This window comes from Balaenoptera musculus, chromosome 12 (assembly GCF_009873245.2).
Source record: "Balaenoptera musculus isolate JJ_BM4_2016_0621 chromosome 12, mBalMus1.pri.v3, whole genome shotgun sequence".
NCBI classification, from domain to species: Eukaryota; Metazoa; Chordata; class Mammalia; order Artiodactyla; family Balaenopteridae; genus Balaenoptera; species Balaenoptera musculus.
In genome coordinates, this window is record NC_045796.1 from 3,882,339 (window position 1) to 3,896,930 (window position 14,592).

Below are 14,592 nucleotides of genomic sequence, written 5' to 3' on the forward strand. Positions count from 1 at the left end.
GGCTGGCAGTGGAAGCAATTACAGATATTTATTAAATTTCAGCTTCATATTGGGTTTCTTGCTACAGGGAAGATCTCGTATCTATCTGGCCCATCTGCTTAATTGTTGAAATCTAAAACGCCCCAGGACATGGTAACTTCAGGTCCCGTCCTCTGACAAGTTAACTCAAGGCGTGATGTACCTGTGCCTCCAAGGCCTCCAACACAACTCCGACTGTGTTCTCGCTCACACGTCACCCTGGCACACTTCATAACTAACTCATCACCAAGTCTTGTAATCCTCAGCGCTAATGATTCTGAAGTTGCTGCTTTGTGCTTTGGAATATAAAATTAGAGAGGTATGGGAGTGAGGGAGTGCTCTTTTGATACCCTAGGCCAACTATCTTCTTTGAGATGGAATTAAACAGTATCTCTGGGACACACGATATTACTACTTCAGAAACACCTAGGAAGGGAAGCTGTGCACGTTCTCGTACTAATGTATTTGAATACTTTGCAGGTCTCCCAAAGTCCAATTAAAACCCTCATGTGACACCTGAAATCTGTTCCCCAGTGGGAAACCCATTTGCTTTGCCCTGTTCCTTGCAGGATATTCCTCAGTGGATGGTGTAACTAAGCATATTAGTAGCTTCAAGCCAGATGATTTCTCTTCTAAAAAAAAAAGGCACTGTTTATTGCTATAAGTTATCTTAATCCTGAATACATTACTAAATTCTCACAAAACTAAACTGAAAGCAGTACCTTGCCAATCGAGTCTATGTTAAGAGTATTTCTTTATATATTCCCTATAACACATGCCTGTTGATTCATCTGTTTCTCTGGACTACATTTTAATGTCTGTACCATATGCCTCCAAAATATTTACTTGCAGTTCAAAATGATGAATATATATTTTACTTGTGTAAAGTTGTCACATCCTTGTCATTATTTGTATTCTGATATCTCTTCTGAAATGAATTGCCTTGCTATCTTAGTACAGTTAAACTACATTTTAACTTTTGAGTTTTTCAGTGATAATTTACATTTTTAGCATATTAATGAGATTTAGCAAATTTAAATATTTTTATTTTAGATCGAAGTTATTTATGAGATATTAAATTTGATGAAACCAATTTTATTTCTTCATAGTTTTAGTTAAATGCTCCAAACTTTCTCTCTACCTTGAATACTTACTGATAAAATAATTACTTAATGCAGCCTCCGGAATTAGAGTCCTTATACTAAAGTCAATGGTAAACTTTCATTTCTCTCTTTAAAATAATATTATTGGTTGTTTCCACAAAAGGACAAAAATCAAACAACATATACCTTTATGTTTTTTATTTAAATGTAGACAAAATTGGAAAATGTATTCAAAGTTTAACATGTTCTTTGTTCTAATAACATTACTTAAAGGTTTTATCTTCCTTTTTTTCAGAACGTATTTTGATAACATAGTTGCAATAGATTCTCTACTTGAACACATAATGGTAGGTTGCCTTCTGTTTGGAAAATGATTTTATTTAATCCTCAGATTCATGTCCTAATATGTGGTGGAACATTTTAATGTACGAGACATACATGCTGTTTTAAATATGATGAAAGGGTGGTGCTTAGTGATCTGGAGGCGTTGCCTTGATTTATTTGTCACTTCTGTTAATTTTGGAGGGGTTTTGAACAGTGTTTTGAAAAATACCTCAGAGTTTTTGATTATTTAGTGGAGAGCTAATTTGGAAAAACATTTAGTTTCTTTTTATGATTTCTTCAGAATACCTTTTGCATATAGGTTATATTAGGAATTTCCAGTGGATTCTTCCTGATCTTGAGGTTCATTCTACTTAGTTTTAGTCTTAATTATTTCTCTCTTCTAGAAGACTCACAGGCAACTGTGGCTGAAAGCCATATGAAATAGAATTTTTTTCCGTCACATGTAGCGTTGCTGCTTTAGTGCTCTGGAGAGACTCCACTGAGGAAGTGGCTTCTGGTAGTCGAAGTGCTGTGCATGTGTACCCCGTGGGTGCCAGGCTGGCTTGCTTGGTGCCGTTCATGCCCTGTTGTCTGTTTTGATAAATGTTCTTTCTTCTTCCCATTTTCCTGGTCTTTCTCAAAATATAGTAATACTGTGCAACGAGGGTTTTTTCATCTCCAGGTTTCTGATGTGCACTGATCAATTTCTCTTTGATACCATGGCAGGCCAGGTATGGAGTGTGATATGCTCAGTGTCTTGTAGAAACAGACAGTTTACTGAGGGTAATATTAGGGGTTATTACTTTTACACATTCTTTCTGTAATTAATTACATTGATGATTTTACAGTTGACCCTTGAACTGCATGGGTTTGAATGGGTCCACTTATGCGTGGACTTTTGTCAGGACTAAATACTATAGTACTACACGATCTGCAGTTGTGGAATTTGCGGATGTGGAACCGTGGATACGGAGGAACCGCGTATGTGGAGGGTGATGTAAGTGATACAGGGGTTTTTGACTGTGTAGAGGGTCGGTGCCCCAACCCCTGCCGTGTTCAAGGTTCAGCTGTATTTGGACAAAAAAAGAGAATAATTGATTGCACAGTAAAAAAAAAATAACTCTTTGGTTGTGACACAATTTAAGGAATTTGTAAAGCAATGAAAAGTATTAAGAAGAATATGAAAATATGTAGATATAATGTGGATCAACATAGAGCTTGTACAAGGAGTACAAGAAACACTGTTGACCGGTTCTTGTATTATTAATATTATACTTTAAGAAACAGTTTTATTGAGATATAATTCCTGTATGATACAATTAATCCATTTAAAGTGTTTAAATCAGTGGTGTTTAGTATATTCACAGACATTTGCAACCGTCACCAGTCAATTTTAGGACATTTTCATTACTTCAGAAGGAAACTTCATACCATTTTAGCTATCACCTCTTTATCACCACATTTTGGCTAATGCAAATAGTGCTCTTTTGAACATTTGGGTACAATTTTCAGTTCTAATAACCTGTTTTCAGTTGTTTTAGGTAAGAGTGGATTTGCTAGGTCATACGGTTACTCTATGGTTAACTTTTTGAGGAACAGCCAAACTGTTTCCGTGGCACTTGTATTATTTTACATTCCTACCAGCACACGGGTTCCAGTTTCTCCACGTTCTCACTAGCACTGGTTATTATCTTACTTTTTGATTATTGCCATCATAGTAGATGTGAAGTGCTATCTCACTGCGGTTTTGCGGTTTTGACTAGCATTTCCCTGGTGACTAATGATGTTGAACATCTTGTCATGTGATGAAAGATTCAGATTCATTGGCTGCTTTTTACTTTAATTTTTAATATTATGTTCTAAGATTTCATCATGTATTATAGATACCACTCCCTTATGTGACGTATGATTGGCAGATATTTTCTCCCATCTGTGTATTATCTTTTCACTTTCTTGATAGTATCTTTTGAAGCACAAAAGGTTTTAATTTTGATGAGGTCTAATTTATCTTTTGTTTTCTTTTGTTGCTCATGCTTGTGGTGTCATATCTAAGGATCCATTGCCATATCAGATATTATGAAAATTTACTCCAATATTTTCTTCTAAGAGTTTTATAGCTTTAGCTTTTACATTTAGGGTTTTGACTTATGTTAGTTAATTTTTGTTTATGGGGTAAGGGTCCAACTTCATTTTTTTTGCATGTAGCTATCCAGTTTTACCAGTACCATTTGTTGAAAAGACTATTATTTCCCCTTTAAATGTGGTCTTGTTAGAATCAGGTGAGCGTAGACACATGGGTTTCTTTTTAGGGTCTCAGTTCTATTCAGTTGATCTATATGTCTAGCTTAATGACAGTATCACCATGTCTTGATTACTGTTGCTTTATAAAAAGTTTTGAAATCAGGAAGCGTGAGTCCTCCAAATTTGTTCTCCATGTTCAATTATTTTTTTGGCTGTTTTGGGCCCCTTGCAATTCCATATAAATTTTAGAAACCAGCTTGTCAATTTCTACAAATAATTCAGATGGGATTCTGGTAGGGATTTTGTTGACTCTGTAGATCAATTTGAGGAATATTGCCATCTTAATAATATTAAGACTTCCAATACATCAACATGAGATGTTTTCCATTTATTTAGCTCTTCTTAATTTTTTTCAACACTGTTCTGTAATTTTCAGAGTACAAGTATTGCTCTTATTTTGGTAAAGTTATTCCTAGGTATTTTATCTTTTAGTTCTATTAGAAATGAAATTGTGTTCTTAATTTTATTTTCACATTTTTCATTGAAAATATATAGAAATAAAATGAATTGCCTTGGTAATTGCCTTGGTAAAATAGAATGAATTGCCTTGGTAAAATGAATATTGGTTTTTATATTTTGATCCTGTATCCCGCAACCTTGATGAAGTCATTACTTCCAATAGTTTCCTAGTGGATTATTCAGGGCACTTTAAATATTCTTCTGATCTGTACTTAAATTCCCTTCCTCATCTGTAATTCAATTAATGAATATTTTCTCCCACCCTCCCTCTCTCTCTCTCAAATCAGACTTGCCTTGAGCTTGTTTTTTAATTTGGACTCTTTGGTGTAAGCCAAAAGACGTCAACTACCTAACTCAGATTAGTTTGAGAGAATAAAAGGAGGGATTTCTTGGCTCTTATCACTGAAAACCTTGACATTTCAGACTTCTATAATTGCCAGACCTGGGACCTCAAATTATGTTTTCAGGAATATGTCCTTTTCTGTCTGTCCAGCTCACATATGTGTGGTCCATGATAAAACACAGCATAATTTTACTTCTTCCTTTTTTGTATTTTAATCTTATATATTTTTGGGGCACAACCAGATATTTTAAGTCTTTTTTTAATTAGCTTTTCTATATTACACCTGTAACTCCTTACATATCATTTCCTAATGAATTTTACAGCTTCATTATAGTTTTAGTGGTTTCTTTGCTCATCACCTTTTCTTGTACCCCAAGTCTTCCCATGCTTTTTTGAATTTATCTATTTGTTTATTTTTGCTCAAGCTCATCTGTGTGCTTGAGAAATGTCTTTATTTTTCCTTATTACTGAATGCTAGTTTGACTTGGTAAAGAATTTTAAGTTTAAAATAAGTTTTCCTCAGAAATTTGAAGATATATTTCCACTGAATTTTAAATCCTCTGTTGCTGTCAAAAATTATCTTCCGCTTGTAAGTAAACCTGTGTGCGCGTGTGTGTGTGTGCATGTGTGTGTGTGTGTGTGTGTGTCTGTGCGTGTGTGAGAGAGAGTGTGTGTAGGAGCGGGGATGGCTTTTAGAATGACCTTCTGAGGCTTGGAGTTCATAAATATTACCAAAATATGCCTAGGATTTCTTTATTAACTCTTTTCCAGTATGTGAATGTCATTTCAAACTGAAAGTTTAATATTCGGGGAGAATGAAAAAGTAAACATGTGTTTAGAGTCACTCATCTTAAAACAGAAGTCTTTCTTATTGCATGTAATTGTTTTCAGTCGATTTTCTTGACTTTTCAACATACTCGGTAACATTGTCACCTAACAGTAAAACTTTTGTCTCTTCAAATATGTATACTCATGCTTTTTTTTACCTAATTGTGTGTTAGTAATTATGATAACATGTCTTTGTCTTGTTCATAACTTTAATGTCTTAACCTTAACTGGTTAATTCTGATATTTTATCATTTTGTATTATGAAGACTGATATTTTCACATATTATCAGGATGTGTATGCATACCGATATATACACATGTACATATATATTTTTTCTTCTATTCCCATTTCACTAAAATTTTATCATGAATAATTACTGAGTTTCATTACATATGTTTTTTGACAGCCATAAAGACAATCATATGATTTTTCTCCTTTGTTTTATTGCTTTATGAACTATAACAATAGACTTTACAATACTGGACAGTTATGAATAGAGTGTAATTTTAAAACATTGAAATTTTAAAAAATGTATTCCTAAGTTTGACTTGCTAATATTTGTATTTATAATTTTTCTTCTGTTTCCAAGGTAAATTGGTCTGTGATTTTCTTTTTTATAGTATCTTTGTCAATTTTTAGTATCAGTGACATTGCAGGGGTTGTAAAAATAACTGGAGAGGTTTTGTTCTGTCTGAACTTACAACAACTTAAATTAGATGGGACTTTATTTGTGAAGACTCTTAAGTAATTCATATTTGAAATCATTTGGGCCTGCTGCCTTTTATGGGAATAAATTATTTTTACAGTATTTCAATTGTCTTTATGATTCTGATTCCATTCAGATTTTTCAACTCCTTCTGAATTCATTTCCTTTTTCTAGAAAATTGTCCATTTCATCCAGATTTTTATAACTATTGACATAAGTATGTGCCCAAGTATCAAGCAGCCAGCATGACCACTAAGGATGCAGATGTCACTGTAGATAATTTATTATGACTTAATAATTCAAGATCTCGTGAGTGTGCAGAATAGACGGGCGATGTTTCTGGGTTTGCCAGCAGTGCCACCCATAGCTCCCTTCCCACCTTCACGTTGTTCCTCCTCCTCAAGTATTTATTGAGAGTTCTTATATGTTCTAACCTAAGGGCTGGCAAGTTCTTTTTAAGGGCCAGTAGTAAAGTGTTATGCTTCGTGGGCCGTACTATGTTGCAACTACTCAGCGCTGCTGTTGTAGCAACTGTGAACCCTGCATAAAGGAATGCGCGTGGCTCCGTCCCAGTGAAACTTTATTTACAAACACAGGCAATGGGGTGGATTTAAATGGCCTGTGGACTTTAGCCGACCTCTGCTCTAGGCCTGGTTCTGGGCGTTTGGGATACTGTGGGGAAAAGGAAGCAGTTTCCACTGCCGAGGAACTCATCAGTCGGCTTGTGGCGGAGACAGGTCACCTGGAAATTCTGACACTCATAAGGCCCAGTACTTGGTCCACGGCGTATAAGGCACAGCCAGTGTTTGCTGAGTGAATGAGTACAGCTTATAATAGCAGGAAAGACAAAGATGCAATATGAGAGTGAACCAGGGTACCTAACCCACTCTGATTTCTTTTAATTTAATCTATAAGGTATTTTTACATGAGATTATATGTTTTCCTCTGGCCACAAGGTGGCCTATGTCCCTTTTGCATAGACTTTGTGATGGCTCTTTTTCTCTGAGAAGTAATTCTTTTTCTCTGAGCAATAATTTCATGTCTATCATCTTGAAGTTGCCAGAATTCTGAATATGGGTAAATACAATTTTTTGTGGCATAACTGTAATCCCAGCCCACTGGGGACAGTGAGAAATGTTAGGCATTAAAGACGTACTTGTTGAAGGGAATTGATGAACAAATGCATGACAATATGAATCTACAATTTTCCATTCAGAAATGGTAAGGCTTGTTTGATATAAGAGCATAGGCCATGGAAACAGCTAGTATGAGTTCAAATACCAGGTCCGTTCACTAGCCACGTGATAGTGGACAAGTTAAGTTACCTCTCTGTGCCTCAGTTTTTCTAATGTGTAAAATGGAGATTAAGTTTCCCCTGAATTAATATTGTTATTGTGAGGATTAAGTGAATTAATGCACATAAGTCTATAAAAACTATCTGGCACATAGTAAACACTTACTAATAGTTACACATTATTATTAGCGCAGCAAATAAAATGCAGCTAATGTAAATATGAACACTGTGTGTCTTATCGGACACACATTTCATATTTTTTACAACTGGTATGTTGTAAACACCAGCCAGTCAGAACGGATGCTGGCCTGAGAGCTGACGAGGCTCAGACTAGGGCATCAGGGAGCCCTGAGAAGCTCTAGAAGACTAGCCAGGGTGGCAGACAGGCTCTCAGGGAGAAAGGCCAGTAGCTGCTTTCCAGCCCACCCAGGAGTGTTGTAATATTCCAACATCTGCCCCCACAGCATGGATGGAGAGCACCTGCTAGTGTCAGCACCTTGACAGTGACAGAGAGTATTATTTTTTGTATTTATATGCCTATGTTTATTGAATTATAATGCTAATTTCCTACCCAGTTACAGTATAGACTAGCTGAAATTGATATTTATTTCTGATAAAGTTCACCTGTAAACTCTGTGAATCTCTCATTGGCTTACTCTTGTTTTCCCGTTTCCCTTTAGATATATGCAAAAAACCTGGTGAATGCCGATCGTTGCGCCCTTTTCCAGGTAGACCATAAGAACAAGGAGTTGTATTCAGACCTTTTTGATATCGGAGAGGAAAAGGAAGGAAAACCTGTCTTCAAGAAGACCAAAGAAATAAGGTACAGCTGGAAGTAGCGTGTCGGTTGCTGTGACGGCAGCTGTGCAGCTGCTCGGTGACCCACTTGTCTGTGCCTATTCACAGGTGTGCTGACAGCACTTGTCATACTGTGATATCATTCCCACCAGGACCCGCCTCCTGAAGGTAGTGCTTCTGGGAATGACCTTGCAGTGCCAGCGAAACCGCGCCTAGGAAGCTTTAGCGTCACTCCTGGAAATGCCGTCTTCCGGAGGCGGTCCTTTTGGAAATCATGTTGGAAAAACTTACTAGTGCTGCCAGGTAGGTAAAGGTGCACCCCACCTGGAGTCTGCAAGGTTTCCTGTGTCTAGGAGCAGGTGTGCTTAAACAATCCGGACCCCACCCTTCCCAGCGTATAGCGCTGTCTCAGAGTCCAGACCACAGTGGAAGTTGACCTGGTATACTGGATAACTTCAGCACATTATTCTATCCCCAACAGTTGGCTTAATCGATCACAGAGCACACTTTTGTTGCATCTTGAAACTGCAGCCTTCTTCGTTCTTTAAGTGGCAGCTGTTGTCACTTAGGTGAACAGAATGGCGTTTGGCTGGTAGAGGTGCGGTGGCTCAGCCCTATGACAGTCTGGACACCTACAAGGGGCACTGTCACAGAACTGCTAAGAATCAAGTGTAACATTCAGAAATTGTATTGTTTTAGATATTTGCATTTCTTTTGCTTTATATTGATATATATTGTTTAACTACTTTTCCGCCTAGTACTCTAAAGTACCTCGGTAGTTAAAACTTGCTAGTAAAATGCTGTTCCTTATTAATAAGAACTGCTATTCACTTGGGCCGTCTGTCATACAAGGAAACATGGGATGTGGTCTGCACTGGACCTCACTACTGCCCACCACTGGGTGCTTCCCATTCTATCGTCCCGGGGTAATAGAACCTATATTCCATACTCAACATAACTCTGACTTACAGGCACCATTTAGGGTTTTTAAAAAGTTGTTTTCGTTTTTGTTCGTTTGTTTAGAGCTCAGTAGATCAGTCTGGATAGAGTCGTTTAGGTGAAGTCATTTCTCTTGCTGAAGGTTCGAGTGTTCCCTCACAGTGCTGGCATTGATCTCATTTTGAAGAAGTTAACTTGGGAGCCTGTATTTACAAGTGTGGGAAAAACAGTGAGGGGGATACGGTTGGCTGTAGCTCTCTCGGCTGACCGAGCGATGCCAGCCATTTATGTGAGGACTGGCCCCTCAGTTACGGCTTCCACTGACCGAAGGTAGCAAACCACACCGAGCTACTCCTAGACCAAGAAAATAAGCGTAAACCATGAAGTGGATTCTGATGCTTTGCTCAAGGCACTCTAATTTGTTGTGGTCATGTTGTTCAAAGCGCAAGAAAAGCGGGGCGAAAACAGCCTTGCATTTTATGCAGCACAAGGTTGGGTTCACTTTTTGGTGTTTTAAGAAAGTTAGTTCTCTTTGGTGTCAATTCTCTTTTGAATTTTCCTTAGGGAAATCCTTAGGGTGGAGCTTTATTTCAATAATGATTATTTTCTATAATGCTGAAAACGTAATATTATGAAAGTAATTTTTGAGCTATTGAAATATGTAGATATTGTGATTGTAATCATCTTAACTAAATTTTGAATGAATCCATGTTTGATTATAATATCGTAATGAGAAAACTATTTATAAATATAAGAATATTTTGTTAACATCTTTATTGGAGTATAATTGCTTTACAGTGTTGTGTTAGAATATATTTATGTATAAAAATGCTGATATTAGATATCAAAACATATTTAAGTGTAATGAGATAATGCCTGTATTTTGGCTGATTTTAAGTTTAACAAATTAGAGGAGTAAAAATACTACAAGATGTAAATTGTATTATTTTGGTATAGTAGTTGTATTGCAAATGCCTTAAAATTCAAGTCCTGTATCTCAAAGATCACAGATAACCTGTGGTTTTGGTTATATGTGTGGTGGAACATACCCTGGTGTTGACCTGCATTCTTGTTTTTATTGTGTCACTCATATTTTAAGAGTGTTGGCAAGTTATTGAACCCATATGGGTCTCAGTTCACAGTGAGAATTAATTAAGACAATTTATGTTGAAGCATCTTGTAAATTATAAGGTATTTTGCAAATATAAAAGATTATTATTGGTCAGTGCAGGAGAATGCTAGTTAATTTTTCAATTTCAGCTTGTGTTTCGGTATAATTTAATACATCGTGAATTATATCTTAAAACAAGGTTCTCAAGTGGTTACTATGCAGTGTTTTTATGCTTTACCTTTATGTATTTTATAGTAACATGATTTAGAGTATGTAAATGTAAAATTAATACAAGCCTTTAAAGTAAAACAATCTGTTTTATTCAGTATTTGGTGGTGCTGAAATGTCTCAAATTACTTTACAACATCTGTATTTTAATTACCACGTTCCTCTTTTTTATATGTGCAGATTCTCAATTGAGAAAGGAATTGCTGGTCAAGTGGCAAGAACAGGGGAAGTCCTGAACATTCCAGATGCCTATGCTGACCCACGCTTTAACAGGTAAGGAGGAGTTTGTGTCCTCCGTCGGCTTCTCCTTTCCGGTCCCGCTTGGCCGAAGCCGCTGAGGTAGAGCCCTAGTTCTTCATGTCCCAACTCAATTTTTTTTTTTTCCCACTTGGTGCTGTTATACTGTCTTTGAACCAGCTTATTATCAGTAGTCAGTGTTTTCAGGTATTTATCAATATAAAATGATGGATTCTAAACCATTCATCATCTCCAGCTGCAGGGGTTTGAAATGTTATAAAAATAACTAAAAAGCAAGAGTTTAAATGTATAAAGTTACTTTTCTTCATTATAGTGTCATCATTTTGTCCTGAGCATATTCTTTATCAAACAATACCTTCAAAGGCTGTAACACATAGTGATAAAAGTACTTGTTTTGAATCCTGGTTCTGTCCTTTATTGGCTCTAGAATGACCTGGAGTAAGTTACTTAATCTGGAGCCTCAGTTGTTTTCTCATCTTTAAAATGGGCACAGTAATACCTATTTTGTAGGGTTTTTTTTAAGATTAGGATTTCAAGATTTTTAAAATATTCATAAAAGGTCTGGCAACTTTATATGACACAAAGTAGGAACTCAAAAAGTTGCAGCCTTTATTGGATATTATTGAAGTGGATATTAGGATTGCTTATAAAGATTTTTTATTTTGTTTTGAGTGTCTTTGGAGAACTAGAAACGAGTTTATATCATTCTATTTTAATAAATGTCTCAAAATTGAAATCCCAAGGTTGACGCTCTGGCCACTGAAAGTAATGGCTCACATGTCTTGGCAGCAGTGCTCTGTGCATTCAGACACTGGGCTTCCTTCAAGAGACAAATACCATAGGCAACAGGAGGCTTTTCAGGCGTCTGATTGATCAATGTCAGATATTCATGACTCTCATATAAACACAGCTGTATCCTCGTAATAGATTTCATCAATACGTGAAGAGTATGCTGAAAATCTCAGGTTTTTTCTTAAAGGAACAAACTTGCTATTAAAGTACTTAAATATTGAAAATATTTACGTATCCTTATATAAAGCCTTTATATAAAAATGTATGGATCAACTATTAAGAACCTGAAAAGGCAAGCGACAGATTGTGAGAAAATATTTGCAAAATATACACGACTGTTCTGAAAAACTCTCTTGAAAACGGAACAAATTCGTTAGAATATTTTTGAGAAGGTTTTAATAAAACACTTGCAAATGTCACGTTGTCTTTGAATTTAGACGCTAGCAGTTCCATAACAGTCAATTGTAGGAGAAGCAAAACTGAGTTGAGATTTACGATAGAACGTGTGGTTTATTTTCTTCTGCCTGTTCTTTCTTCTGTCGTCTTGCTCCTTGACTCCTGCGCAGAGAGGTGGACCTGTACACAGGCTACACGACCCGGAACATCCTGTGCATGCCCATCGTGAGTCGGGGCAGCGTGATCGGCGTGGTGCAGATGGTGAACAAAATCAGCGGCAGTGCCTTCTCTAAGACGGACGAAAACAACTTCAAAATGTTTGCTGTTTTTTGTGCTTTAGCCTTACACTGTGCCAATGTAAGTAATACTTTTTAAACACCTTTCTTACTACTCAATATTAAATTTTATAACCTTTTAAATAAAAGTTTTTTTGGTTTTTTTTTTCCCACTTCTTTTAGAAACCCCAAACAGCGATTCCTGGTTGTGCATGTTTTAGGAAATACCTTAAAATGCCTTGGAAGAAAAAAAATCTCCTAATTTTTACATTTATCTCAGTGTGTGAATTTGTTAAAAAGAAAAATGAAGTTAACCTAAGGGTAAAATGTTCGAATGTAAGGTTTACATTTCCTGATAATCTACTGATGTGCACGAGGGGGTTATCCAAACCCTTAGCGTTTGCCACTTGTACCGCACTTGAGACTCTTGTACACAAAAAGAGAGTAATGACTCATGTCTTAACACCCGCCAGGAAAGTTTCCTTTGTGAGGAAAAGTGAGGCAGCCACTCAGCACGTTTGTCAGATGCCTTGTAGATGTTAACTCATTTAATCCTCACAACAGCCCAACCCTGTTTACTGAATAATAAGATGAGGCCCATTTATTTTATGAAGTCTCACTTTAAAACAGTTGAACGTATCATCTGTCTTTTAAATTTTTATATTTTAAATGAATTAAACATTTAGTATTCTATAAACTCTAGTAATCCTCTAATGACATCACTGGAATTTTGAAGTTAAGGAAAATTTTAGTAACCTTTTATAAAGCCAAATCAACATAAATGGGAATTATCACCTTAGTAGTTTAGAGAAACTGTCTTTTTGGAAATAGAACGGAGTTCCATAGGAGAAAGCATATAACTAATGGAAACAGTTAAAAGAGAAACAAAAATGGCAAAAAAAAATAATACTCTGGTGACTAGGGATAACTGTTTACAATGCGATTAGTGCTGTTTAGTAAGAGCTCCCGTCCCCTCTCTGCACCACCTGGGCCCTCTCATGGGGATATTTATTGTTACTCGGCCCATGCGAAATAAACTAGTGCAGTTGTCAGATACTTCTTACTTCAAACACTTTCTGTACCTATGTATCTCCTCATAAATAAAAATAATGACAGTATACTTTTTTTTTTTTTTTGCTACACCACTCAACTTATGGGATGTTAGTTGATGACCAGAGATTAAACCCGGGCCCTTGGCAGTGAATACGTGGAGTCCTAACCACTGGACCGCCAGGGAATTCCCTACATTTGTTTTGTTTAGTTTAAAAGTTTCAGAGAATGTAACTTCCAGTATATTCTAAATATTGATTTTCATCATTTTTAAATGTATTCGATGGAACCTATGTATTAGAACAACTTGACATTTACTATAGTCCAGTTAAAAAACACAATGACTAGCTCTTACGACTGAAAAATTTAGCATCATTCTTTTCTCTCTTTGAGCATGTGCTTCTATTATGCCACAAAAGTTTATTCTAATATATTTTATGCTTTATTTTGTTAATTACCCTAGGATAATAGTCTAAAACAAACATGTATAAGAAGGATTACAAATTAATTTTGACCTATAGTATTATGTCATTATTACTATATATGTGATCAAAGCAACCATGTTATTAAATTTTGATAATTATCAAAAATGAAAAGTACACATTATTGGAAACTGTTGTTTCTTAATGAGATGGCTGTGGCTTAGAACAAAAATAGTTAATGTACCCATTCTTAAATTTTACCTATCATTAGAATGAAACTAGGCTTGCCATAAATTTTTTACACTTTTTATTTTGAAATAATCTCAGGCAGAAAGCAAAGTCGCAAAAATAATACAAAGGATTCCCTTATACCTTTACCCGTGCTCCCCCAAATGATAATATATTAAATGTGAATATATTAGCATTTTTGCTTTGATATTCTTTCTTTCTCCTTCCCTCTCTTTCATTCATAGGTATCATTTTTCTCTGATACATTTGAGAGTATGTTTCAGACAGTATGTCTCATAACCCCTAAATACTTCAGTTTGTATTTTTTACAAACAAGGACGTCTTCTTTTTCTACTGCATAATTAAAAATAAAGAAATTCACCTCGGTACTGTGTTAGTTTGTTAGGACCGCCATAACAAATACCACAGACTGGGTGGGTCAAAGGACAGAACATTATTTGTCCACAGTTCAGGTGACTGGAAGTTAAAGGTGAGGGTGCTGGCAGGTTTGGTGTCTTTGGAGGCCTCTCTCCGTGGCTTATGGACGCCTTCCTCCTCCCTGTGTCTTCACGTGGTCTTTTCTCTGTGCAAGTCTCTGTTCCACTTTCCTCTTCTTACAAGAACACAAGTCATGTTGGGTTAGGGCCCACCCTAGCGACCACATTTTACCTTAATCACTGCTTTAAAGTCCCCATCTCCAAGCACAGTCACATCTAAG

The 14,592-nt window shown here is 36.2% G+C and overlaps 1 protein-coding gene across 1 annotated transcript in view; it reads left to right on the forward strand.

The window, feature by feature from the left end:
* PDE10A (phosphodiesterase 10A) overlaps positions 1 to 14,592 on the forward strand; it is a 305,951-nt gene that overhangs the window by 226,347 nt on the left and 65,012 nt on the right. Inside the window, 4 exon segments of the mRNA XM_036871540.1 lie at positions 1,417 to 1,468; positions 8,058 to 8,200; positions 10,634 to 10,726; positions 12,070 to 12,256. Of these exon segments, the coding sequence (XP_036727435.1) occupies positions 1,417 to 1,468; positions 8,058 to 8,200; positions 10,634 to 10,726; positions 12,070 to 12,256 (475 nt within the window).